Below are 26,520 nucleotides of genomic sequence, written 5' to 3' on the forward strand. Positions count from 1 at the left end.
CCCAGCAGGAGTACCTGCACTCCTGCACTTATGCCATCACAGACATCAAGGTAAAAGATATTCCTGTAGTCTGTGAGTACCCCGATGTCTTTCCAGACGATTTGCCTGGAATGCCACCGGACAGAGACATTGAGTTCATTATTGAACTTCAACCTGGCACTGCTCCTATTTCGAAGAGGCCATATCGCATGCCACCAAATGAATTGGCCGAGTTAAAGATCCAACTCCAAGATCTTCTGGACAAAGGTTTCATACGCCCAAATGCTTCACCTTGGGGTTGTTCTGCTCTCTTCGTAAAGAAGAAAGACAATAGCCTAAGGCTATGTGTCGATTATCGTCCACTCAATGCGGTCACCATCAAAAATAAGTACCCTCTTCCCCGCATTGACATCTTGTTCGATCAGCTAGCTGGAGCTAAGGTCTTCTCTAAGATTGACTTACGCTCTGGTTATCATCAGATCAAGATTAGGCCTTGTGACATTCCAAAAACGGTCTTCTCAACCAGATATGGACTTTATGAATATCTGGTTATGTCATTTGGGCTTACTAACGCACCGGCATATTTCATGTATCTTATGAATTCAGTCTTTATGCCGGAACTTGACAAATTCGTCGTGGTCTTCATCGATGATATTCTGATATATTCCAAGACTAATGGAGACCATGCTGATCACATACGCATCGTTCTTCAACGACTACGTGATCATCGCCTTTATGCCAAATTCTCAAAATGTGAATTTTGGCTAGATAGTGTGAAATTTTTGGGACACACTATCTCTAGTGAAGGCATATCGGTTGACCCAACCAAAGTCCAGGAAGTTATGGATTGGAAGCCTCCAACTTCAGTCCATCAAATACGAAGTTTCCTCGGATTGGCGGGATACTATCACCGATTCATCCTAGATTTCTACAAGATAGCTAAACCTATGACTGAGCTGCTTAAGAAAGATGTTAAGTTCCGCTGGGATGATAAGTGTGATAAAGCATTCCACACTTTGAGAAGACTTCTAACAACTGCCCCAGTGCTAGCTCAGCCAGATAATACTCAGCCTTTTGATGTCTACTGTGATGCTTCTGGAACTGGCCTTGGGAGCTGGAGCAGGACTGGTGTTAGAAATTTTTGGCCCATATTATAGTTCAGCTTGATGAATTTGGCCTAATATAAAATTTGGCCCATTTGTTAATTCATCTCAAATCTGGCCCAATTATTAGCTCATGCGTAAAAGTAACCCATATCAATTTATACAAATTTCATTTCAACACATTTGAAAAGCGTCATTCTGCCCAAAACAACATTGTAATAGAAAATTAATATATTACTTCAACCATACATCTAATATAGCACCACAAACATCATGTTTGGTGTCCAATGTTACTTCAACACACAAACAACAAAATATTACAGCATGAGCCACACATGATGAAGCACCAAAACCAGAATGGAATGTTTCCACTTCAACAAAAGAGGTTTCAACAAAAGCTATGTCAAATCTGACTTGCCACAGACCATCCAATTCAGCTAACTTGGTTGAATTTTACTTAAAAAAAGTTGAAGCTTCTTCATGTCTGTTTCCATCTCAACTTGCCTCTTCTTCATCTCCTCTTGCTCCCTAACCCTTAACTCTTCTCTTTCCTGCATTTGTTTTGACAACACATCAAGTTGCTCGCATTGGGTGTTGACAACAGATCGAAGGTCTGTATTTTCCCTCTTCTCCGCTTCAAGTTGTGCTGCAATATTTCTTACACTAGACCTAGGACAAGAATTTTGTATCCCCACATTTTGAAGGAACAAATTCTTCCTTGTATTCTCAGCAAGAACGTCTGCTACAACTTTTATCACAGACATTTGTTCTTCACATTCTGCTGGTGTAGACAACTTGTTTTCCATTTGAGTCTAGCATGCAAGAAACAAACATGGTTACTGATCAGAAAACTTTCAAATATGCATTAGAAACAGAATTCTTTGAATGACAATGACTTACTATAGCTTGCTGCACATTAGATGAGTAGCATTTCTTTTTCTTGCTATAGTGGCACTCTTTAAACAAATCCAATGCATCAGGTTCTTGGTCATTGTATTTATCTCCCTAGAAAAAATACAGCAATAAGAATGTGCAGCAGTAATTAATTTATGTTGGAATTCATATGAGCAGCAACTACTTTGATCAAAACACTTCACTCATGTGTATACAAAGATACATCTTACAACTAGTTATTTGATCACAATACTAGTGCATTTGATCAGGAACTTGTTCACAAGTTAGCTAATTTCTGCTGCAATTTTTCACTCATTAGTAACTAAGAACACAATCTGGAACAACAATTGTTCGCAGCAAGTTATTAAATTTCTGCTGCAAGTTTTTGCTCAGTAGGAACTAGGAACATAATCTAAATAGAAACACATTCTAGGACAGCAAATAGATTAATCCAAAACAGCTACTTTTGACTGCATTAGCAGATGTACTTTTCTCATATTAATCAATAAATCATAAGGCTACAAGTAAAGACATGTAACTTACCAAATTTTCCATATGAACTTGGTAACTACGAGAGCCGGTTGTTTGATGGTATATAACATGGGTTCGATTCTCTTTATTCTTTTGAGATATCTCCTACAACAGTTATAAAGTAAATGTAAGCAACATGTATGTCCAAGATTTCAGTTTTTAGAAAGAAACATACCATTCCTTTTGAAGTTTTCCAATATTCCACAAGTTCATTCCACTCTTGATCAGTCATCGATCTGATTGGAGATGTTTTTGGCACCAAATTTAGTGGAAAAGGATTAAAGTACTTTTTCTTGAGCCGATGTCGTTGTTGCCAAACTGCATTCTTCATCATTTGGTTACAACCATTTTGAACTGAAGCGTCACTCATGTTGATGTCAAACTTTGCCTATTCAAGTGAATGAATATATTAGATATGTACTTATGATTATGTCAAACCTTGAAGGAAACAAAAGAGTACAAAGGAATGAGAGAACTACTATCTTAGATAACCTAGACATGCCAATATAGATGACAATGAAGAAAGTAAAGTTATCATGGAGGAATGATGATATTTATACATCAATTCAAAATGGTGTAAAACTACCATCTTATATAATCATTCAAATGATGCTTCATTAAGTAGTGTTGAACAACGTATGCAAGTAATTAGTCACCAATTTTCAAAGTGGTGGAAGGTGGAGAATGCACTTACACTAAGTCTTCCTGTAAATACTTTAAATAGGCCCTGTTTTTTCTTGTATTCCTTCCAATGCTTTAACACCGGCACATGATTTCTAACTGCAATGTTGCATTCAGTTGCAAACTTAGCAGCAACAAGTGGTGCCATCGGCCTTATCTTCCCTTCAGGAATGACAACTTGCAACTTTCCACACAAAGCTCGGTTAATCCTATATAGACCATGTCCCATATTGGTTCCCCTTTCCCATCAATCATTTTCACCTAGTTGTAGATCTGCACAGAAGTAGAAATTGTTGAGATGGATATACATGGATCCAAGTTAAGCAAGCAATGGCCAATTGAAAGCAAAACCAAACTGGTAATTCATAAAATCACCTTCACTGAGCATCTGGTTGTTGTCATCATCAACTTCATCTCCATTTGTCATGTTGCCATCAGCTTGGACATGCCCATTATCTAAAAGATGGCAGAGATAAGAATGCATTCATTATGTAAAGAAACTAACAGAATGGTTGTTGCAAATCATCACCTTCATTGCATGCATAGTTCTGCCCACCAAGAGGAGCAACAACATGACCTTCATCGGCGACGTGGGTGTTCTCATCCAAGTGCGTAAGGCCACCAGCTGGAATAAACTATAGCTAGTGAGTGCAGTTATCATACAATTAACAGTATAAAATTACAATAAGAAACATAGAACTAGCCTCTAACTGTAGCCTGATTGTGGCCATCAATATTGACACTTTGTGCAAGAGTTGCATCCACTTGGGCTGTGAGTCTTTTTTTGATCTTGTATTTCTGGTACATTCTAGCTCTACAAGAACTCGCTTAGAGCGAAGTTTGATTGCACCAACAGACTTGTAGGCAGTTGTAATGTTACGTTGTTTGGAGTCCTTCATGAAATAGAAGTGTGAATCAATCAATAAAGTGGAAAGATATATTTATCAAGCATCATAAAAATAGAAGTGTGAATCAATCAATACCACCTTAGCATTATCATCATCAGTGTCATCTTGTAGTTTTCAGTATTTTTATGACTTGGCTTATTCTTCTTATGAGAAATGGAACTTGGTTCTTCAAGCTCACGACTTAAAGCATAAATTTCTAGCTCTTCTAGCCTTGCATTGTTCTGCATACATTGCATCAGGCGCTTCTGTTCGTACGGATGCAATGGTGGTGGTTCTAATAAGAGATAAAACATGAACAAAATATTATTACTATGCAGCAATACTTTACTACTCATACAAAACATTGACACAAACAGAAAACATATTCAAAAGAAGATGAGTTGAGGACTGCACCCGATAGCTGAGTTCTTTTTGGATTTTTTACTCCAACCTTCCCACGACCAGGAGGCATCTTGTGATGACATGGCATAGTAAAAACAGAAAATATGTATCAGTGATCATTTTATATCATCACTAATGTTCATATATAGCTCAGAAAATAAGGAACAGATTTTTCACGTGGAAGAACCCAAATACTTGTGGTAACAGAACACAAATAGCTCAGAACCAATAGACAGCAACATTGTTTTCAAACGACAGATCAAATTACAAGAGCTCGAGGATAAACTAGTTTTAATAACAACACATAAACAAAAGAGAAATGCAGTACCAACTAATTCGATCTAACATATCCTGCCTATATCAATAATACGAGAAGGTACCATGCGCTGCAAAATAATTTTCTAATTGGATGAATAAGCAGAACAGTAAGTTACAAACAGGCAAGAAAGAAACAATATGATTTATCAGTTAAATCTAGACCACCATTAATAAACATCAGTATACAGTATGTAAAAAAGCAAAAGACGATGGTCACCATACCTTTGCTGCTAGCAAGGGATGCCACCAATTCCCAGAAGGAAGCACCAGTCCTCTCATTTCCAGACCTGAAGAGAAGATAACAACATTCCTTTACTAAGATGTACAAAATAAAAAGGAAAAATTTCAGCTTTGCAGTGCAGATCCGAACACCCATGCTCCTCCTATACTTGGTCTGCAATACCTGTGCTCCTCCTCTACTCGTGCGCACCGGCGAGGAGGAGGGGTGCGGTCTAGGCCGCCACCACCGCACGGACGACCGTGCGTAGGAGCCCCAGGCGCGGGCCACGCCCGGCACAAGCGAGGAAGAGGGGTGCGGGGACTGGAGAGCAGGAGGCACGAGGTGCGTGGCGGCGCGATGTGCGTGGGAGCGGCGGAGAGTTGCGGATGGTGTGCGACAGGCGGCAGGAAGGGCTTGGCGGCAGGAGACGGAGATGGATTTGAGAAATGAAGTTAGGCTTAAAGATTCCACGTATTTATATGGTTTGAATTTACAGGTGGGACTAGAGGCGGGGAGAAGAGATTTACTGGCGGGACTAGAGGCGCGGGGTGAAAATTTTACAGGCGGGAGATGAAATTTTCCAGCCCAGCGCGCCACCGGCCGCTCGAAGCCAGCGCTCCGCCGGCCGCTCGCCCCTGGATGCGGTCCCCCAATTCCGCCCTCCTGTAGTTGCATTTAGAAGACCACCAACTGCAATCAAAATTGTTATAAAATTCAGTAAAAAAAGTAATTGTATGCAAATAATTGAAATGCTAAATCAATAATGAGCTTTTAATTAACTAATTTGTAGGACAAAACATGGGTAATCTCACCCCTGCCTACCGCTGACTGCTGCCCTACCCTGCTGCTGCTGGCTGCTGCCCTGCGCCTGTTGTTGTTGGAGAGCCCGAAGAGTCTGGAGAGAGAGGCCCCTGCCCTGCACCTGCCGCTGCCACTGCCGGCCTGCTAGAGATAGAGAGGCCGCCTGCTCCTGCTGGAGACCGGCCCCTGCTGCTGCTGCTGCTGCCCGCCTTCTTGAGAGGCGCGAGCGGCGAGCTAGACCACGAGAGGGCAGCCGAAGCAGCGTGAGGTCGGTAGGGACGGTTTCGCTGGCTCGCCGCCACCAGCGTTGGGCAGCTGCCTATGCGAGAGGAACGGGGTGCGGTGTCGCGAGATTCAAGGAGCGGAGCATTCTGGTCGATTGGACCTTGGGGTTAAAGAGAAGAATAGAAATGTATAAGTGTAATCAATACATCACTTGTTAAACAAACGAGTTGTGGTTCAGTAGTTAGTTGTTTACCTTCATTTTAAGTGGTCGCGGGTTCGATTCTCGGCTATGCCGATTTGGTGGAGCTCGAGTGGTAGATGACCCATCTAACGTGGTTGAGGTTGAAGGTTCAAATCCTTCTTGAGTTATTTTCTGTTTTTATATTCCCGGCTTATTTGAGAGTTTGTTTAGACCAACAACCAAAATAAATTTTCTAATCTTAAATTTTTTATTTTTTTTTCAGTTTGTAACACGGATATGTTAAATATATAATGAATCAAACAATGTAACGGGCTTAATCTTGAATTAAACACACCATGATGAATTCATATTCGTCACCACTATATTACTTTAGGTGCGCAAATCCATGATGTTTTCAAGTTAGGATTATGACGGTTTCGTGCATTTCGTCATAAATTATGGGCCCAGAAGCCCACCATTGAAAATCTGTGATGGAAAATCGATAATTGTCACTAATGGTATTGAATTTGTGACGTTTTGTCAATATGTCATCGCAAATTCGTCACAGATTAAAGGATTTCTTGTAGTGTTTTCCAAAATAAAATCCAATTAAGTCTTTACTCCGGTTTTCATAATTAATGTTAATTTGATTAATATCAACTTAAATATGTTTGTAATTTAATTTGTTAGTTCAACACGAATCATATGAAGTTATACGTTTATATGCTCTCACTAGTTTCTTTTATAATTGATTGTTTAAATTCAAAATTTGTAAATAGACAAATATATATAATTTTGACTAAGTTGTACCTCGTCTTTATGAATGCAAATATAAAATGAGATAATTATAATTAGGGATATTTCTCTTTTATATCTTTTATATTAGTTTTCTAAATTAAAAATAAATGAAAGCATATAGTTCTTTTATTTCTTTATTAACATAAATCTCGCTGCTTCTTTTCAACCCTAGCTCCGTTTTCCGTGTTCCTTTCGCTCTCGTGACCGTAGCAACGAGCCCTATCCTTGTTTGGTGTATCTGTACTTAGTCATTCTTGTTTGTTTGCTTGCTTGTATGCTTGGGCCCGATGCTTGTGTGACGTTAGAAGGAGCATGATCCAAGAGCTTTAAGATTTAGAGTTTCAAGAACAAGAGTTGAAGACTCTGAGTAGCTATTCTCTAAAATAAAGGCAAGTGTTTCCTTGATCATTATTTTGTCCTAATAATCATAATAATACAACTTTTCTATATGCATGCATGTGTCCTAATTTTGATGAATCCTAATTAAGGATATGCCTAGTCTTTATGATCATTCCTTGTCAACCTAGGTTTTACCTTTATGTTGGGTAGCTATTGCTTAGTTGCTATGATTGGTTATGGTTCGGGAATAATATATAATCATGATGATAACGATGATGATGCTACACCTATTTTGTCTATGTTCATACTCTTGGTGATGTTAATCACAAGGTTATATGTTTTAATCCAAATATGGAGAACCACCCAGGAAAACAGTGCAACCACAATACTATATGGCTCTGGTCTTGGCTAATTAATTAGAGACTCTAGCTTATGATAATCTTACCGAAAGGGCAAGAGGGGTTGCATCGTCGGGGTATAGCTCGGTCCTCTTGAGGGTATGATATGGTCCTGGTTAAGGTGTCTGCCTCATTAGGGAGAGTTATGACCTCTTTGACTTGAAACCTTAGTGGATTGTCGTAAGTTAGGGAATCTTTGTAAAGGCCTTGTAGTGAATCCCTTGCCACTCACCTCGGAAGTGTTTAAGAGGCTAGCTACCTCGGGCAAATCGGGAGACACAAATTGTGGGTAAAGTGTATAACATCTGCAGAGTGAAAAACTGATATATGAGCCGTGCTCACGGTTAAGAGCGGCTTGGACCCTCACATGATAATTGAACTTGAAGATGAATAAAATCATGGACCATGTTTATGGTTATGATTATCGTGGACCATGTTTATGGTTATGGTTATCGTGGACCATATTTATGGTTTTGGATATGCTTATGCTATATCTCTTCTATTTTTTTAATGTGGGTTTTGGTATGAACTTATATCTTAGTAATCAGGTGCTAATAAAATTTGACCAACTAAAATTGCTTATCACAGTAAGCTAGTCAGCCTTTCCTTAATTTTGCTCTTCATGTCATATAATTCCCAACACTTGCTGAGTACCAACCATAAGTGTACTCACGCTTGTTATAATTGCTGCTCAGAGGAGAAAGTTGATGTGAAGTCTTTTGAAGATGATGCTGAGTTCTCGACCTGCGCAACCCCCGGTCGATTGCCTGTGAATTTTGGAGTCTTCATTTCCAGGATAAGCTGTATAACTCTGATAATCTTTATAGTCTTTAATTCTCTTTTCGTGATACTGTTGCCGATTATTCACTGATGAAGTCACTATATGTATGGAACTTGATCCTGGCATATATATAGTTGTGCATTCAGTTTTGTCCTTCAAAAAACCAGGTGTGACAATTGGGCTTGGAGGTTAAACACTGACAGCTGGTGCGTCAGGTAGGTGTGTACATCGAGCATCCACCGGAGAATTCGATGGCATCTTTCAACTTCACCAGTGCCATGCTCGACGAGGGCACAACATTCATCTTCAGCTCCTGGATCTGCGTCACCAATGGCTCAGGTGGCTTCAACAGCCACCTAGCCGACACTAGCAAACTGGAGGCCTTTGTAGCAGCCCGATGCAGCGATCTCGACAAGTTTATCGATAACCTCAACGAGATGCTGCTCCCTAATCTTGCCTGGGAGATCGAGAAGATGTGCGTTCTCGACGCGACTTCAAATCATGCTACACCAGGACATCCCGGATCGGACTCAACCCAATCTAAGAAGGGCCGTACCCAATTCACTTTCGGGTTACGCAATGCCGCCTCGGTCTACCAGGAGGCTATCAAGTTCGAGTCCCTCTCCGACTTGGAGGAGGACTTAGATCATCTACTCAAGATCGGGGATGAGGGAGCCACCGCTTGCTGGGGGCCCCCTGTTTTTGTCGACTACTCGTATTCAGATGACAACCCTGAATCCTTTTTAGTTATCACCTGGGTCTGACCATAACTACTATGCCGCAAGGCCGGTTCGTGTACTGGAAGGGCATGGAGCCATCTGAGCTACTCAAATACGACTCCCACCTTTTGGCCTTCATGCAGGAATTGTCTTTCCAGGAAGCCAAGCCCCTTTCTCGCATCATTGGAGAGGAAGAAGGCATCACAGGGCTAGTTGAGTACAGCTATACGTCTAAGACCTCGCCAAATCACCAAGTCTACATGGCTTCCCTCTGCAATGTGGAGGACGACGAGCCAGGTCCAGAGTACGACGCCGAACTACTCGCAAATGTATCCACCGATGAGAGACGGCGGATGCTCCCCAGGACGAGAACAAAGAGCATAGGAGGATCCAGCGGTTGAAGAACACCAAGTGAGCCAAGCATAGGCGGAACACAGAAAACCACACACGCAAGCAGTTGTACCGCAAGAACCTTAACAACGCCTTCGCAGCAGCAGAAGATCGGGAGTACCGCACCCCAATCAATGCAATTGCAGAGGCAGCGCTCCTAGTTCAACAACTGCCGCCAAACCCCTAGGTGCAAAGGCTGCAGTACCTGACCCAGCGCGCGCTCATGCAACTTGACGAGAAAAATCCATTATCTTTGACACAGAGCACCCTCTCGAGATCCGAGCATCACGGTGACTCTGCATAGGTCAGTCGTACCCCCGGAGGTGGACTCAGACCCGGGGGGCGATAACCGCCAGCGCAACTAGGACAATCAGGGCGGTCACGGCAATCGGCAAGGCCAGCAGTCCGTGTGTGGCAACATCGACCAAGAGGTGCAAGAACCTCCATGACCACTTCGCAGCCAGCACACCGCAAGGCCTCATGGCGAAGCCCAGCCTGAGGCCAGCCTACAGAACGCCCCTACGGCTGATCTGAGGCAGAAGATCACTGACGATCGTAACATGTGGCGCGTCATTGAGGCAAGGAGAAGAGACCGACCTGACAGATACCATGACGCTGACGATAGTGACCGCTTCCCCGTGTTCACCTCCAACAAACTGATCGTTCCTACCCCAAAGACTTCAAACCAGTCGGCATCCAAAAGTACAATGGTAAGCAAGACCCACGCCAGTGGATACGCTGCTACTCCATTACCATCGAGGTGTCAGGTGGATCCAACTCTACCAAGACGATCTACTTCCCAGTTGCCTTGGAATTCGTGCCTCTCACTTGGCTCGAGAGCCTCAAGCCGAACTCCATCGACTCCTAGGAGGATCTCAAGAGGGCCTTCATCAACAACTTCCAGGGATCCATGATCAGAGTAGGTACTCATCATGACTTGTCCCAGGTTAAGCAGGAGATGAAGGAGACCCTGAGGTCCTACACCCGGCGCTTTATCGAGATGCGAGGCACCATCGCTAACATCTTCGATAAGGACGTCATCCACTGCTTCCAGAATGGCTTTTTCTCGAAGTTCACCTACCATGACTTCGGACGCAACTGCCCGACTACTACTGTGGAACTCTGCAACATGATGGCATGGTGGGCCGACCAGGAGGACGAGGAGAACCAGCGCTTTCCCAAGCGCAAAAATGATAAGCAGGGCAATCACAACAACCACTCTGACAAAGGCCAGTAGAACAACTCGGGTAACCCCCAGAAACGCAGGCCAGACAATGAAGTCACGCCTGTTGAGCACAATCCATGGGGCAAGAACTCGGGGAACAATCAAACTCAGTTTGAGAAAGTCATGCACAAGCAATGCCCCGATGCACTTGAAGTCCAAGCATTTGCTCTTCAAGTGCATCAGCCTCCGCAAGTCACTTGACGCCCCACTCCCTGATCAAGATAGCAAGCACAAAGATCAGGAGGACGATGATGAGGTCAACAAGTTGGGGGACAAAATTTCCAAAATCCAAAGAGCATCATCAACGTCGTCTTCAGTGGAGACGGCGGCTTCCCCTCGAAACGTGCGTAGAAGCTAACTCTGCGCGAGATCCTTTCTGTCAACCCGGCCATACAGAAACCTTTGAGATACAGCAAGCTCCCATCTCCTTCTCCAGGGAGGACCAGTGGACCAGCTTCTCCAAGCTGGGAAAATTCCCACTCATCCTAGATCCTATCGTGGCAGGCTCACAGTTGACCCGAGTACTCATTGATGGCAAGAGCGGCCTCAACCTGCTCTTCGCGAGTACACTAAAGAAGATGGGGTTGGACATCACTAGTATGCCCACCCCTAGCTAGGCTTTGTTCTATGGTATCATCCCAGGGAACACGGCTACAACACTCAGTTCAGTGGTCCTGCCAGTTACTTTTGGGATCAAAGAGAAGTACCGCACGGAGTACATCAAGTTCGAGGTGGCCGACTTCAAGTCATCATACCACGCCATCCTCACCAGACCGGCTCAGGCCAAGTTTAGGGCCGTACCCCACTACATCTACCTGCTACTCAAGATGCTAGGCAAGACAGGGGTCCTCACATTCTGAGGCATCTTGAAGAAGTTGTATGACCGCGACCAAGAGGCGATCGAGTACGCCGCGACATCACGCATGCCAGAACCATCTGCAGAAGTCTTCGCGTCCGCACAGAGGCGCGCCGACACAAATATGGAAGTCTCCAATAAGAGACCTAGCCAGTCTAGGGTAAAACTCAACCTTAGCGACATCACCGTCAAGACTATCCAACTGCGAGAAGGCGACCCATCCAAGACAGCTTTGATCGGAGGCGGCTTGAGTGACAAATAGGAAAGCGTTCTCATCAGTTTTCGTGGGGCCAACCATGACATATTTGTGTGGAAACTAGCAGATAAGCCGGATGTGCCCAAGGAGCTAATTAAGCACTGCCTAATAGTCGACCCCAAAGCCACTCTGAAGAAGCAACGACTACAATGTTTCACTCCAGACAAGAGGGAGGCCATCAAGAAGGAGTTAGCAAAACTACTCGTAGTTGGTTTTATTAAAATAGTCTACCATCCAAAGTGGCTAGCTAACCCTGTACTAGTTTTGAAAAAGAATAACAGTGAATGGAGGATGTGTGTGGATTACACTGAACTCAACAGAGACTGCCCGAAGGACCCCTTCACGCTCCCACGCATCGACCAAGTCATTGACTCCATGGCTAGCTGTGTCCTGCTCTCCTTCAAGGAAGAAGATCAGATCAAGACGATGTTCATCACCCTCAAGACGGTGTTCATCTCCTTCCTTGATTGCTACTTGGGCTACCATCAGATTTCCCTCAAGGAAGAAGATCAGATCAAGACGGTGTTCATCACCCCATTCGGTGCATACGCCTACACAACTATGTCCTTCGGGCTGAAGAATGTAGGAGTCGCCTATTAGCGGGCTATCCAATTATGCCTTGCTGACCAGCTACAACACAATGTTGAAGCCTACATGGACGACGTGGTCATCGAGACCAGAACCCACGATGTGTTCATGTCCAACCTCGAAGAAACCTTCAACAGCCTGCGCAAGTTCTGGTGGAAGCTCAACCCGACTAAGTTCATCTTCAACGTACCGTAAGGGAAACTGCTCGGTTTCATCGTCAGTCATCGAGGAATTGAAGCAAACCTAAAGAAGATCACCGCCATTACAGACATCGATGCTCCACGGACAATCAAGGATGTTCAGAAGCTCACAAGCTGTATGGCAGCCCTGAATAGATTCATCTCGCGACTTGGAGAACAGGGATTACCTTTCTTCAAGTTGCTAAAATGACAGGATAAGTTCCATTGGACCGAGGAGGTGGAGCAGGTGCTGGAAGGTGCTGGAAGACCACAAGCATCATCTATAGTCGCCCCCCATCCTCACAGCTCCACAACCAGGTGAGAACCTACTACTCTACATCTCCGCGACTACTCACATCATCAGCACGACAATCATGGTGGAATGCTAGGAGGAAGGCCATGCCTTCGGTGTGCAGCAGCCAGTCTACTTCGTTAGCGAAGTCCTTTCTGAATCCAAGGTTCATTACTTGTCAATTTAGAAACTACTCTACACTATACTCATCACCTCCAGGAAGCTTCACCACTACTTCGACGCATACAAGATCTTAGTTGTCACTGATTTCTCATTATCGGATATACTCCACAATTGGGATGCCACTGGATGTATCTCCAAGTGGGCAGTGGAACTAGGGGCTCTTAGTCTCGACTTTAAGCCTCGCACCATCATCAAGTTGTAAGCACTAGTCGATTTCATGGCAGAATGGCGAGAAAACCATGTGGAAGCTCTAGCCAACCTGCTAGAGCATTGGGTGATGTACTTCGACAGCTCACTCAAGCCCGAAGGTGGTGGTGTCAGACTACTCTTCATCAGTCCAACAGGAGAACAACTCAAATATGTATTCAAGATACTATTTGAGGTCTCAAAGAATGAAGCCGAGTCCGAGGCACTACTGCATGGGCTACGCCTAGCAGTCTCTCTAGGCATCAAGTGACTACTTGTCTACAGCGACTCCTTCCTGGTGGTCCAACAAGCCAACAAGGAGTGGGATATCAGCAAGGACACCATGGACGCGTATGTCGTAGAGATACGCAAGCTCGAGAACAAGTTCTCGGGCCTAGAAATTCATCATGTGATTCGTGACAACAACATGGGGGCGGATGTGCTCTCGAAGCTGGCCTCCGATGGAGCAAATTTCCCGCCAGTAGTTTTCGTCCACGAGCTGCATCACCCATCCATCAATACCAGATCAAAGCACCATCATTTAGGGTCCAACAGAACCCGGCCGAGAGGTCATGATTATCAAGGTCGACTGGCAGGTGACTTTTATCCACTTCATCAAGGAGCACAAACTACCCCCCATTGTTGACTAGAAGAGCGTTGAGGCTGCACGCATCTTATGGCAGAGCAAGGGGTACGTTCTGGTCAGAGATAACCTATACAAGCATGGATCAGCATCACGCATACTCATGAAGTGTGTCGGGAAGGCTTTCAGATCTGGTTTCTACTGGCTGACGGCTTTGGGAGACGCTGAAGAACTCATCCGCCGGTGTACCAACTACCAGTTTTTAGCACACAGCCCCACACATCCCGGCTAACAATCTCATCACCATACCATCTTCATGGCCGTTCGCATGCTGGGGCCTGGACATGATAGGGCCCTTAACAACTGTGCCAAGAGGTTTTACTTACGTGTTGGAGGCCATCGACAAGTTTACGAAGTGGATCGAGTACAAGCCAATTACAAAGCTCTCCACAGATCGAGTAGTCAGCTTCATCTACGACATCTTGCATCGATTCGGCTTCCCCAACACTATCATCACAGATCTGGGATCCAATTTCCACTCGCATGTGTTCTGGGAATTCTGCGAGCGCAGTGCCATTGAGGTCAAGTATGTCTTAGTGGCTCACTCGCGGGCCAACGACCAGGTTGAGCACGCCAACAGCATGATCGTTGATGGACTGAAGAAAAGACTTACGATCAGAACAGCAAAAGGGCGGCAAGTAGATCCATGATATCTCATCAGTAGTTTGGGGGCTTCGCACACAACCAAAGCAAAGCCACAGGATAGTCACCTTTCTTCCTCGTCTATGGGTCCGAAGCTATACTACCGGCTGATGTCATATGGCAATCTCCACGACTGGAGATGTACGAGGAAGGCGAGGCCGATGATGCAAGACATCTCGAACTTGACTTAGCAGAAGAAGTCAGATGCAATGTCCTGCTCCAGTCGGTCCCCTACTTACAAGGTGTTCGTCGTTAGCATGACCAGAACGTTCAAGAACGATCCTTCAACATTGGAGATTTGGTCTTTCGCCGCATCCAGGATGAAACTGGGCTGCACAAGCTCAACTCGTGATGGGAGGGGCCCTTCATCTTGCTCAAGGTTACAAGACCAGGGTCGTATCGCTTATAATACCCTAATGGCTAGGAGGTCCCAAACTCCTAGAATGTTGAGCACCTACGTTGTTTCTACCCTTAGATAACTTGTATCAAAAGTTGTTACTTGCAACGCAGCATCTTGTAATCAATAAAGAAGTGATTCAGTCTCAAAATGACTACGTTTTTCTTTAGCAACATTGAAAGAATTCGGGGGCTGCAACCACAAGTACTAACAATATGCTAACTAGGATAAGTCCTCAATTATACTTGGGGGCTACACCACGAGTACTTTTCGACACGACTACTTCGCAACGGCCCCACGGGTCGCCAAACACTGAGTACTTGCGAACACTACCGACTACTTCGAGTACTACCCTACACAGTTCACCAGAACTAGTAGCTCTAGTTACTATAATATAGTTGGAGAGGATTCTACGCCTACAAAACAATCTAGGACATCGCACAACGCGATTTCACCCTAGTTTGTCTACATGCCTGTTTGGGTTTAACTTTTGAAAGCACAACCATTGACTACCTCCAGAAGCGTTGCCTTTGGGGCAGCTCTACAAGGGCATCTCTACTATTTCTAAGTCCTATGATTTTTGGTCCTACTATACAAGTTAGCACACCGAACACATCACCAGGCAAGCATCTAGTACCTATTGTAGGATCAAGAACATCGACTAGAGTGGGGGGGGGTGAATAGGCGGTTTAAAACTAAAACCAACAACACTAGAGAAATTTAATTAGTAACAAAAGAAAGCCCTATGTCATGCTACTACTATCTCTAGATAGGTTTGCAATCTAGGGTGACAAGATACAATTCAAGCTCTAGTAAAGTAAATTTCTCAAAATAAAACAACAATTAAAGTGAGCAAGAGAGATAACCAAGCTTGACACACAAATTTATCCCGTGGTGTAGATGACTTGCCGGTCACCCCTAATCCACATTGAGGTGGATTCCAAGAATCAACCGCTCCTCTATCAAGAACCTCTTGATCTTGAGCCGGCTTGAACCAAGGAACCGCTCCACACCTCGATTTCACTAGAGTTGCTCTTCACCACTCCGGCAAGGTGAGCACAAAACCTCTCACAACCGAAATCGGGGCTTCTCAACAATCTCCTTCAAGAAGCTCTACGAAATCACCTTCTCCAAGCCGTCTAGGGAGCGGCGACTCCCAAGAGTAACAAGCCAATGATTCTTGCTTGAAGATTCCCTAGTGCCCCAAAGCTCAAACTCTTGATGCAATGCACTAGGAGGCACTCTCACTTTCAAAAATGCAAATCCTTAGCAAGTGTGTGTGTGTGAGAGAGATGTCTTAGCTCTAGAGTGTCAAGAATGCAGTCCAAATGGCCAAGAGAATGACCCAATGGCCGGGCATTGGGTATATATAGACATCCCATCAAAAACTAGCCGTTACAGTCTTTTCTGCGAGATCGCGGACTGTCCAGTTTCAAAAATCGGACCGTCCGCCGTTATAAGCTAGAGAGATAGAGTGCATTAAATGCCTATCAGAACTAGCCGTTACAGCCCTGGCGGACCGTCCGCGCACAATCGGCGGACAGTCCGCAGTTAAGAGTTCCACAGCTCCAGAGACGAAACAGTCTCTGGAACAACACTGAAATTAGCCAGTGGACCGTCCGCTCCAAAAGAGCGGACCGTCCGCAGTTCATCCTAGAAGAACAAACAGAGACAACAATGTTTCTGGTTCAATTTATCAAAAAGCCTGTGGACTGTCCGCGCCCCAGCGGCGGACCATCCGCAGACCAGACCACAAGCGTGACCAGAGAACACCCTTACTGGAACGAAGAGAGTTAGAGTGGCGGACCGTCCGCCCATGTGGGCCGGACCGTCCGCCAGCCACATAAGATTTCCACCAGACCTTCTCTAATGGTAGCGGACCGTCCGCGCGCATGGAGCGGACCGTCCGCGCTTGAGCAGTTAGCTCTCTAACTTGTTCTTTTTCAAAACCCGACAAAGCGTTGTTAGCCCTCATGCATGCATCTAGACATTTTGAGCAAAATGGCACTAGAAACCCATCAAGCACGAGTACATGACCCCTCTTGATAGTACGGCTATCTATCCAACAAATCCGGTCACTTTTCATCCACTAAACACCTTGTGATCGGTAAAATTCAAAAGACCTTATTTTATACCTTTGCCTTGAGCCCAAGCTTTGTTCATCATCTCCAAAAATCCACACGTTCACAAATAACACTCATTCATCCGTGGATCAACCTATACTCATTTTCTCAAATGGAATTGTTAATCCACAAACCGTTGTCATTAGTTACCAAAACTCGAATTAGGGGCCTAGATGCTTTCAATCTCCCCCTTTTTGGTAATTGATGACAACACTAAGTTTTGGAGTGATAAAAGTGTTCAAGTCAACTTTATACACTAGGCATAAGGTGGACTTGGAATTGAACTTTGGAAGAACTTACTCATTTTTCTTGAAAATTTCAGAATATTGTATGAATAAATTCACCAAGTTTGATGAGTAGAGAGAACTCCCCCTTGATATGTGCATATAAATTATAATGAATACCAAGAGCACACATATCTATATATGAACATTTTGACGGAGGTTCCCCTACAAGTGGAAATCGAGGCATACAAGATACAAGATATATATGATATGAATTTTAGCTTGATTACCATAGCCTCACAACCACAAGATGAACAAGTAAATAGGAGTAGCACAAATCAACATAGTTCATCACAAATTGCAAGCCAGATCCACGCAAGATATAAAGCATAAGTCCATGCAATAGAGTTCAACACAAATAAAATATGAGTGGCAAGCGGAAGCGAAAAGCGAATGAGTTCCATGAGAAATCCATGAGCTCCCCCTAGATCAAAGCACTCCAAAGCTCCTTCTCCCCCTTTGGCATCAATTGCCAGAAAGATCAATCCATCGGTGGTAGAGGAGGTGGTGGTGGGTAGAACGGCTGGTGCGGGTAGAACTCTGGAGGCGGCACTGGAGCCGGGAACACTAAGTAGAAGTGGTCAGAAAACTCGGTGAAGGCTGTGCTGAAGGTATCAAAGCACTGCTCTAGGTGCTGCTGCCTATGCTCGAGCTGCTCAAACTGCTCAGACGAAGGCAAATCCTCAAAGCAGGAGTCAAGAGCTGCAATATCTGAGTGTAAACTCTCCTGAACCCCCTGCATCTGAGCCGTCATGGGCTGGAACATCTGCTGCTGCATGTTCTGGAAGTTAAGGTCCATCTGACTCTGCATCTGGCTAGTCAACCCGGCAATCTGAGAGGATAGACTCTCCTGCATGGATGCAAAGTAAGGATCAAAGTAGCCAGCTGGAGGAGCCCACTGCTGCTGTACTGGAGGGTGTGGTGGTGGCATGGCATGTTGAGCAGCAGCTGCTCCTATGTGAGCATCATCATCACTATCGTCAGCACCATCATGCCCCTGTGCTTCAGCATCTCCAGGGAAAGGAGTCAACGGCCTCATATGAAAAGCATGGTCATTCTTGAATGGCCGAAAGGGAGTATGCTTGCACTCACAAATGCCTCTAAAAGATGTCTTTGCCTTGATGATGGACATGATGTATAGAGCAAAGTATAAGTTCATTTCCATATTAAGCCTTAAATCTGCAAGCTGATCCATAATGGGAGCAATGACATCAATCCTATTCCCATTCATGATATGAGATATCACATTCCAATAGAGCCCTCTAACTTTGTCCTTGTTTCCACTCTTAGGCATGAATGTGACTCTTGCAATTTTATTGATCACTGCAAGATGATGCCTCAAACCCTGAGTTCCCCCAAAGCTTCTAGCAATACCAAGATGTGCAGGCTCATAGTACATGGGGTAGTCATTCTCATCTAAAGGATTTTCTAAGACAACATTCATGCTTTGCTCACTAGTAATGAAATCATAGTCCAACTGGTTGGCTGCAGCAAACTGAGCAAATGTAGCAAAATATGTTCTCTTCCCAGTTGACCACTTAAATGTTGCCTCTACCATATCAATCTCTAGGGTAGCATAGAACTGACGTATGACTGTTTCATTCCAATCACATCTATGTTGCACAAAATTTGCTAACCCCATTTCCTCAAATCTATCCACTAGATCAGTCATGACTTGATGTGATCTCATATAGCCTAGGTCAATGGTCTGATGTTTGAACACAGTCTTCTTAACTAGATGACCGAAGTAAGCATCTTGTTGTACCTTAGTTTTGAAGAAGAGGATGTTGGTGTCACAAGGCATGTCAAACTGATTCACTGCTCTAGCATTGGCATAGCTCTCAGCAGTCCACTGTCGGCTAGGAAGATCTAGCCCCATCAGAACAGTGACATCATCTTCAAACTCCTCAAATTCTTCCTCTAAAGATTCATCACCAACACCACCCACAGAGGATGCTGCAGCCATCTCACTAGGATTAGGATCATAGTCCGAGTCATTGGAATTATCACCGTCTCTTTGCCTCTTTGATGTCCCAGCTTTCTTGATTTTTGATGTGAATGCTTTGAAAATTTTCCGGGGTGGCCTGAGATCAAGAATTGACCATAAGAATAATTACAAAAGTAAGAGATCCAATCCATAATCATATAAGTCAATTCAGAATCTTGCTGAAAAAAATTGACACTCGCGGACCGTCCGCCTGCTCAACGCGGACCGTCCGCCTACTGAACAGGGACCGTCCGCGACTCATCTGTTCAGCGCAGGAACACAACAGTCACCCCAAAATTTGATCCAACCACAATTTGAGTTTTGATTCAAATCCACCAACCAAATTTTAACTACACCATCTCCTCATCACTAGGAACATGATGCCCCAAGTATTTACAAGAATCCATGGCCCAAAAGTAGATCGGAGCAACTAACCCTAACTCTTTCCAATGAAGAAATCCAAGAACAAGAGTTAGGGATTCATTGAAATACCGAGAGGACATGATGAAGAATCTTGATAAGAGTCCGGGGATGTGCTCGGACTGTCCGCGAATCACGCCAAAAAGCCTTGACCTTGAAGTCTTCCCCACATGCTTGAGAGAGAGAGGGTGCTTTTGGAGAGAAAGGCTCGGTTTGGTGGGAGGAGAGAAAGTGACAGCCAAATATAAGCCAAGTCTGGTCGGCCCCATCTTTCTGTCCAGTGGCGGACCGTCCGCGACATCCCGGCGGACCGTCCGCTTGTAATTTCACTGCTGAGATCAATTCTGCAGAGCCTCTGGTGATCAATCCTTATGAATGGCGGACCGTCCGCCTCTTACCACCGGACTGTCCGCTTCGCAACTCTGCGGCCCAAAATAACTTTGCAGTGCCTCTGATGAACAATTGTCACAAACTGCGGACCGTCCGCCTCTTACCTGCGGACCGTCCGCCTCTTACCTGCGGACCGTCCGCTTTGCAACTCTGCGGTCCAAAATAACTTTGCAGTGCCTCTGGTGAACAATTCTCATGAACTGCGGACCGTCCGCCTCTTATCCACGGACTGTCCACTGTACCAAAGTTCATTCTGTTCAGAATTTTGCCAACTTTCACAATTTCAACTTCAATATCGGATCATTGCTCATATAAAAATCTAAAAATCTCAAATCTTGCATGAAAACCTTCCAAAATCTCATATGAGCAAGTTATAACAAGAATTCAAAAATAAATCGAGTGAAATCATGAAAACTCATAAACGGCTCAAAAATCCCTCAAAAATTCAGAAAAATGAAATAAGGAAAACATGGAAGAACCATATGTTACATGTGCTAGTTTTCAAGCCACATTTGAGAAGTCAGTGATGTTTAACTCATTTCTCAACTTGTAAAACCGAGATTTATCCAAGGGCTTAGTAAATATATCGGCTAATTGATCATCCGTGCCAATACCATCAATCTTGATATCACCCTTGTTCACATGATCTCTAAGAAAATGATGGCGGATATCAATATGCTTGGTTCTTGAATGTTGAACCGGATTAGTAGCAATCTTCACGGCACTTTCATTATCACATAACAAGAGAATTTCATCAAATTTCACACCATAGTCAAGAAGAGTTTGCTTCATCCATAACAATTGTGCACAACAACTTCCGGCCGAAATATATTCCGCTTCGGCAGTTGAAAGAGCCACGGAATTTTGTTTCTTTGAAGACCAAGAAACAAGAGACCTACCAAGAAATTGACAACCACCAGAAGTGCTCTTCCTATCAACCAGCCACATAAGATTTCCACCAGACCTTCTGTAACGGTAGCGGACCGTCCGCGCGCATGGAGCGGACCGTCCGCGCTTGAGCAGTTAGCTCTCTAACTTGTTCTTTTTCAAAACCCGACAAAGCGTTGTTAGCCCTCATGCATGCATCTAGACATTTTGAGCAAAATGGCACTAGAAACCCGTCAAGCACGAGTACATGACCCCTCTTGATAGTACGGCTATCTATCCAACAAATCCGGTCACTTTTCATCCACTAAACACCTTGTGACCGGTAAAATTCAAAAGACCCTATTTTATACCTTTGCCTTGAGCCCAAGCTTTGTTCATCGTCTCCAAAAATCCACACGTTCACAAATAACACTCATTCATCCGTGGATCAACCTATACTCATTTTCTCAAATGGAATTGTTAATCCACAAACCATTGTCATTAATTACCAAAACTCGAATTAGGGGCCTAGATGCTTTCACCTATATTTACAGTTATACATAGCTACGACAGAGTATTTCAATGTTTGCACATCCGAACCTACTCTTGCTCTAAGCTATCGACTAGCTTCTAGGCTTCTGGCTTCACCTCTTCAACAAGTTCCTTGAACTTGTCTTCGGTGTAGTCTGCGGACATCTCAGTTGCTAGCGGCTCCAGGTTGGCCTTGGGCCAATAGGACTTGAAGAGTTCTAGGATGTGCTCCACGTAGGTCCTGGTGGTCTCTGATACATAACTGGAAATTATTTGGGGGGTTTTAGCGAAGTCGCTCTAATAGTGTTTTGTTGCTCACCACCCCTTCTTCTGGCAGATCCACCATGTCGACCACAACCTGGGCAGCACCCTTGAGCTCTTCAAGTTCCCTATTGTTTTGCTCTTTTGCAGTGGTCATCTCCCTAATCTGTGTCATACACTCCATGAGTTGTACATCTACATCTTGGAGGGCTTGAATTAACTTCTCCGCGTCATCTGAACGATGGTATACAAGATTCTTCAAGTCATTGATCTCGTCGTCCTTATTTCTTATGATATTATCAAGTTATGCAAGCAAAAGGAGATGGAGAAGCACTTCTACTAGTTCAGATACTACTCTTCACTCATGGCAAGTGTTGGCACTCCTTAGCTTATACAAACTAATCCGCAAGCGCATGGATACCAATGTAGCTTTCACCAAGGAGTTTACCTAGGATATCGAATCCAAGGAACGATAAGCGAGACCAGACCTAGAACTATTCAACCGGACCCACTAGGGGACAAGAGGTAAGAGGGTAGAGGTCTTAACTTTAGTTAGCCAACTTGTTACCTAGATAACTTGCTATCTACTAACTTGATCTGCTTCGATGGCTGGAAGAGGAAGGACTTCAGAAAGGGGTGAGAGGGGAGTACAATGGCAACCTACTACTACTACTATGAAAACACCTATACATGGTGGACTACGAGGGATGGACAGGGCTGTCACCACATGCCGCCTACCACACTGTTCCGTGGGGCGGAGCACAACCCGAGGTAACTAACCAAGTCTAAGCACCACACCTAAACTATCAAGTCAGTGACTTCTGCCACACGTTAAGGCTAGAAGAAACCTGAAATGGAGAGAACTTGCTAACCACGCAGACAAGGGATCCCACAGATCAATGAATGTAAATAAAAAATTAATGAAAATAAGAGAAGAACTAGCAAGACACTGAAGATAAACGAGGAACTTACTTGAATAAGCTTTATCCCTCCGAGGTGGCTACAGAGTCAGAGTATGACCGAGGGAACCTGGCTCCTCACCAAACTTGGCTCTCACCTCACTCTCTCCCTATTGTACACTAAGGTAGAGTGATTAAACCAAGAACTCAACAACTCTCCAAGGATGGTGTGTTGTGAATGGAGGTTTGGGCAGCTATTTATAGCTTCTCATGGTCATTACTCGCTGCTTAGCTTGTCTTGTAAGCAAGTATGATGGTTAACATAACTTGTACGTGAAGATGGACACGTGACGTTGCCGGGCCAGGCCGGCCGGCCTCCCCTAGGCTGGCTGGCCTAGGGATGCTGCCACGTGTCACCGTCTTTCTTGTGGACGCCTTTGATCACTCCAGCAGGTTGGTAACAGTTGCGTCACTTTGAGGCATTGAAGTTAGAGGCTGGCCGGCCTGGATGAGGCTGGTCGGCCTATCTCTAGCTCCTCTCTGCTCTCTGATGCACCGACATGTTGATCAACGTGTGAAAAGGCCTCAGGAAGGCGGTTTTGAGTCTAAAGACCTCGGTAGTCACTGCAAGTGGGCCCATCAATCCATGGTTCAAGCCTTTCGACCGTAGGATATTTTACTTGGTGTTGTGCCGGTCAAGGTTGATTGGATTTGTGTTTGAGGCCTTGCAGGTGAAGTTTGGCACATGTTCACTTCAATGCCAGGCCGGCCGGCCTAAGGGAAGCCGGTCGGCCTGGGTTTTCTCCTAATTTGGCCAAAATTTATGTAGTGAGCTCCTAAAATTAAATAATCACCAAAACTAGTTGAACTCATCAGGATAAATAAATTAAGCATGATTTTGGCCATAAAAGTATGAAATCAGGGAAATGTTGGCGTTAAAAATCATGAAAATCGACCGCTAACACACCCCCACATCCAGACTTTGATCGTCCCGAGCAAAAAAGGTTGAATTAGACCCAGAGGATGAAGCAAGTCTAGGGTCATGAAAAGCAAAGTGTGCTTCAGAATATACTTTGAAGCTTTTCCTCATACCTTGGATTCCTGGTGGCTAACACCTTTTCCTTTGCCTATTGATCCTAAGAACAAGTCATTGTGGAACGTGATTCTTCCTATTCTAAGTACTTGGAGATTTTGTAGGATTTTCAAAATTTAGAGGCATACTCTTATTCTCTCAGAACCACTCAGTCGCTCATAATGTTTGAACCTCACCAGGGCTTTTCACGAAGCCTATCATACTTCTAAAAGGTTGTATGTAGGGCATAAGGTATGTCGGAGTTTTACCGCCACGCCCACCGAGTGATACCACCGAGGTGTTGAGTTTGTAGGTAGGGTGTGTTATCGCCATAATTTGACTGGGCTAGAGGATGGGCCGAGCGCAACATGGGTTGAAGGAGGTAATCGTGACGGTTTGCGAATCGGCTTCTGTGCGAGCGTATTAAGGGCCGGGATGGCCGTGTGTCTAAGTAAGGATAGTTTAAATATGGTAAGATTGTATCGTAATCAGCTAGGGTTAGTTAAAAAGATCAAGTCTCCGGACTATAAATATGTATCATGAGATTCAATAATCAGGAATCCAACATTCACAACGAACTGTTGGCGCATCGCCACCCCTTCTCCAAGGGTTTCTCCAGGTACTCGACGTGGTGCCCCGATCATGCTCCGCATGGTCGGGGTAGCGTCGTGTCTATCTGCTTATCTTTGTGTTTCTCGTGCTGAAGCGTTGTTGATGGCGAGTAACACTAGTTATCTTAAACGATTATGATGTTGCATTAGGTCTTGATTTTCGCTTGCTGTTCGTAATCGTCTTGCCTTTGTGCACGATCCCAGGTGTAAGGGCAGCGCCTTGCTCTATTTTTGGCTAGTAGATCTAATCTGTTATGGTAATTCTTTGTACTACAAGAATTCGGCTTAATATCCGTATGATTAGACCCTTCAAACGGGTTGAATGTTCCGGCTGCATGTTTGGTGCTTTATGGTGATCTAAGAAGGGATTGTTCCGGGAATCAGCTTATTAGTTGGTTTTAGGCCTCTTTCTAGGTTAGCATCTTGTTATCTTTCATGTTCGTTAGGCTTAACCACACGTAGGATGTTCCGGTTGCACGGTGAAGACTTTTACTATCGTAGATTGGATTAGATTGGTGATTACAGAGCAGGCTTCTATCTTTTCCATCGGATTCGTACGGACATTCGAATATTGGTAGATCCGATCTGTTAAAACGGGCACAATTGGCTTCTTTCAGCCGATTTTGAGGGCTACCCGGAGGTCCGACCTAGTACAAGGACAGGTCCGACCCAGTGCGGAGGCATCATCGGCTCTTCTAGCCGATCTTGGGAGTCATTTTAAGAGACGATCGCGGCTCGGACTAACGTTTGACATGGCTGTGCATGCAGGGAAATAACTAATAACGACTTCTTCACCTCCCTGATCAGGTATAGGTCAGGTGGCACGCCTAGCATTTCATCAAGTCAGGGCGTGTGCCGGACTTCTGGACCGTTGACCGAGGGACCGGGACCCACCAACCATCTCGGAAGCCTCCCAGCTCCTCGTGTTGTCTACCGCTGCTCGTAGGTGGGTTTTGAACGACAACACATTCTGGCACGCCCGGTGGGACCTTTTTGACCACTTCATCGACTACATCGACTACTTCGTCGACTACATCAACTACTTCCTTCGACTACATCGATTACAATCGACTGCATCATCTTCTTCGGCTACATCGACTTCCGCTGTCAAGATGCCGAACGAGAACCCGGTTACCTATGAAGATCTGTCTGATGAGCACAAGTAGAAGTATAATGATATAAAGGCTCTCTTTGAAGCCGATCTCATCGGTTCATTCGAAAGGACCCGTCACCACGGCATCAGATGGAAGGGATTTTCATCTGAAGGTGCGCTCGATGAGGTGGATCTGTCTACTCCTACAGAAGAACGCATGCGAGCTCTCCGCCAGGAAGTCAACTACATGGTGGCTCATTCATTACATCAACATTCTGAGAGTTTGGTAAACACCCTTGAGCGCGTCGTGGTACGTTTAGTGCAAGAGATTATGAAATACCAGTACTCTCAGACAGGACCTGCTTTAGGGAGTCACAAAGGGGAGTTGCCTTCTCAAACCAGGCCACCAGTGCCTTACGCATTTGCAGCTCCAGAGCAACATAGTTCTCTAGCATATGTCATGTACAGGGTAGAAGGTGACCATGCTGATCACCAATTCTTCAGTGAACCCCCCAAGGAGGTACCGCAAGGGTATGTTTGTGCGTACATACCAGACGGCGGTAACCCGGCGCAACCCATGCAGAGGACAACCGGGGGAACATCTATAGTCGATGCCGACAAACAGGCATGGCTGGCTACTTACGCAATAGGGCTAAGTCACGAAGGTACGCACTCGGCCCCAGGAGTTCATATAGTGGATCAGATTAGTGCCATTTTGAAAGATCAATTTGGCATGCTCCCGAGAAGGCGAGTGATCGGCTACACCAAGCCGTATCCAAGCGAGTATGACTTGATTCCCCTACTGCCCAAGTATCGGCTGCCTGAGTTCACCAAGTTCAGCGGAGCGGAAGGATCCAGCTCCATAGAGCACGTGAGCCGATATCTGGC

General features: G+C 44.8%; 1 protein-coding gene across 4 annotated transcripts; it reads right to left on the bottom strand.

Annotated features, from left to right (window-relative positions):
• Positions 1 to 1,301: 1,301 nt before the first annotated feature.
• LOC112875860 lies at positions 1,302 to 6,141 on the bottom strand. Of its 4 annotated transcripts, none has more exons than XM_025939863.1 (14): positions 5,856 to 6,141; positions 5,543 to 5,705; positions 5,199 to 5,428; positions 5,018 to 5,082; positions 4,490 to 4,547; positions 4,175 to 4,370; positions 3,893 to 4,081; positions 3,718 to 3,813; positions 3,564 to 3,644; positions 3,202 to 3,461; positions 2,683 to 2,895; positions 2,520 to 2,612; positions 1,983 to 2,087; positions 1,302 to 1,894 (listed from the first exon to the last, which is right to left on the bottom strand). In XM_025939863.1, the coding sequence occupies exons 10-14, from the start codon at positions 3,415 to 3,417 to the stop codon at positions 1,520 to 1,522; spliced, it is 1,002 nt and encodes a 333-aa protein (XP_025795648.1). In that variant the 5' UTR covers positions 3,418 to 3,461; positions 3,564 to 3,644; positions 3,718 to 3,813; positions 3,893 to 4,081; positions 4,175 to 4,370; positions 4,490 to 4,547; positions 5,018 to 5,082; positions 5,199 to 5,428; positions 5,543 to 5,705; positions 5,856 to 6,141; the 3' UTR covers positions 1,302 to 1,519. The 4 variants fall into 4 exon arrangements, with proteins under 4 accessions (XP_025795648.1, XP_025795647.1, XP_025795644.1 ...); XM_025939862.1 differs by having other exon boundaries at positions 5,838 to 6,141; XM_025939859.1 differs by having other exon boundaries at positions 5,828 to 6,141.
• Between the last annotated feature and the right edge of the window lie 20,379 nt (positions 6,142 to 26,520).

The sequence above is a fragment of the Panicum hallii genome, chromosome 9, assembly GCF_002211085.1.
Source record: "Panicum hallii strain FIL2 chromosome 9, PHallii_v3.1, whole genome shotgun sequence".
Lineage (NCBI taxonomy): Eukaryota > Viridiplantae > Streptophyta > Magnoliopsida > Poales > Poaceae > Panicum > Panicum hallii.

Excerpts from the sequence above, each read along its gene's own strand:
- LOC112875860 (XM_025939863.1), bottom strand. The coding sequence starts at position 3,417 with ATGGGACATGGTCTATATAGGATTAACCGAGCTTTGTGTGGAAAGTTG. Across the intron at positions 2,613-2,682 it reads GGAAAACTTCAAAAGGAATG|GAGATATCTCAAAAGAATAA; the intron begins GTATGTTTCTTT and ends TAACTGTTGTAG. Across the intron at positions 2,088-2,519 it reads AAGTTCATATGGAAAATTTG|GGAGATAAATACAATGACCA; the intron begins GTAAGTTACATG and ends TATTTTTTCTAG.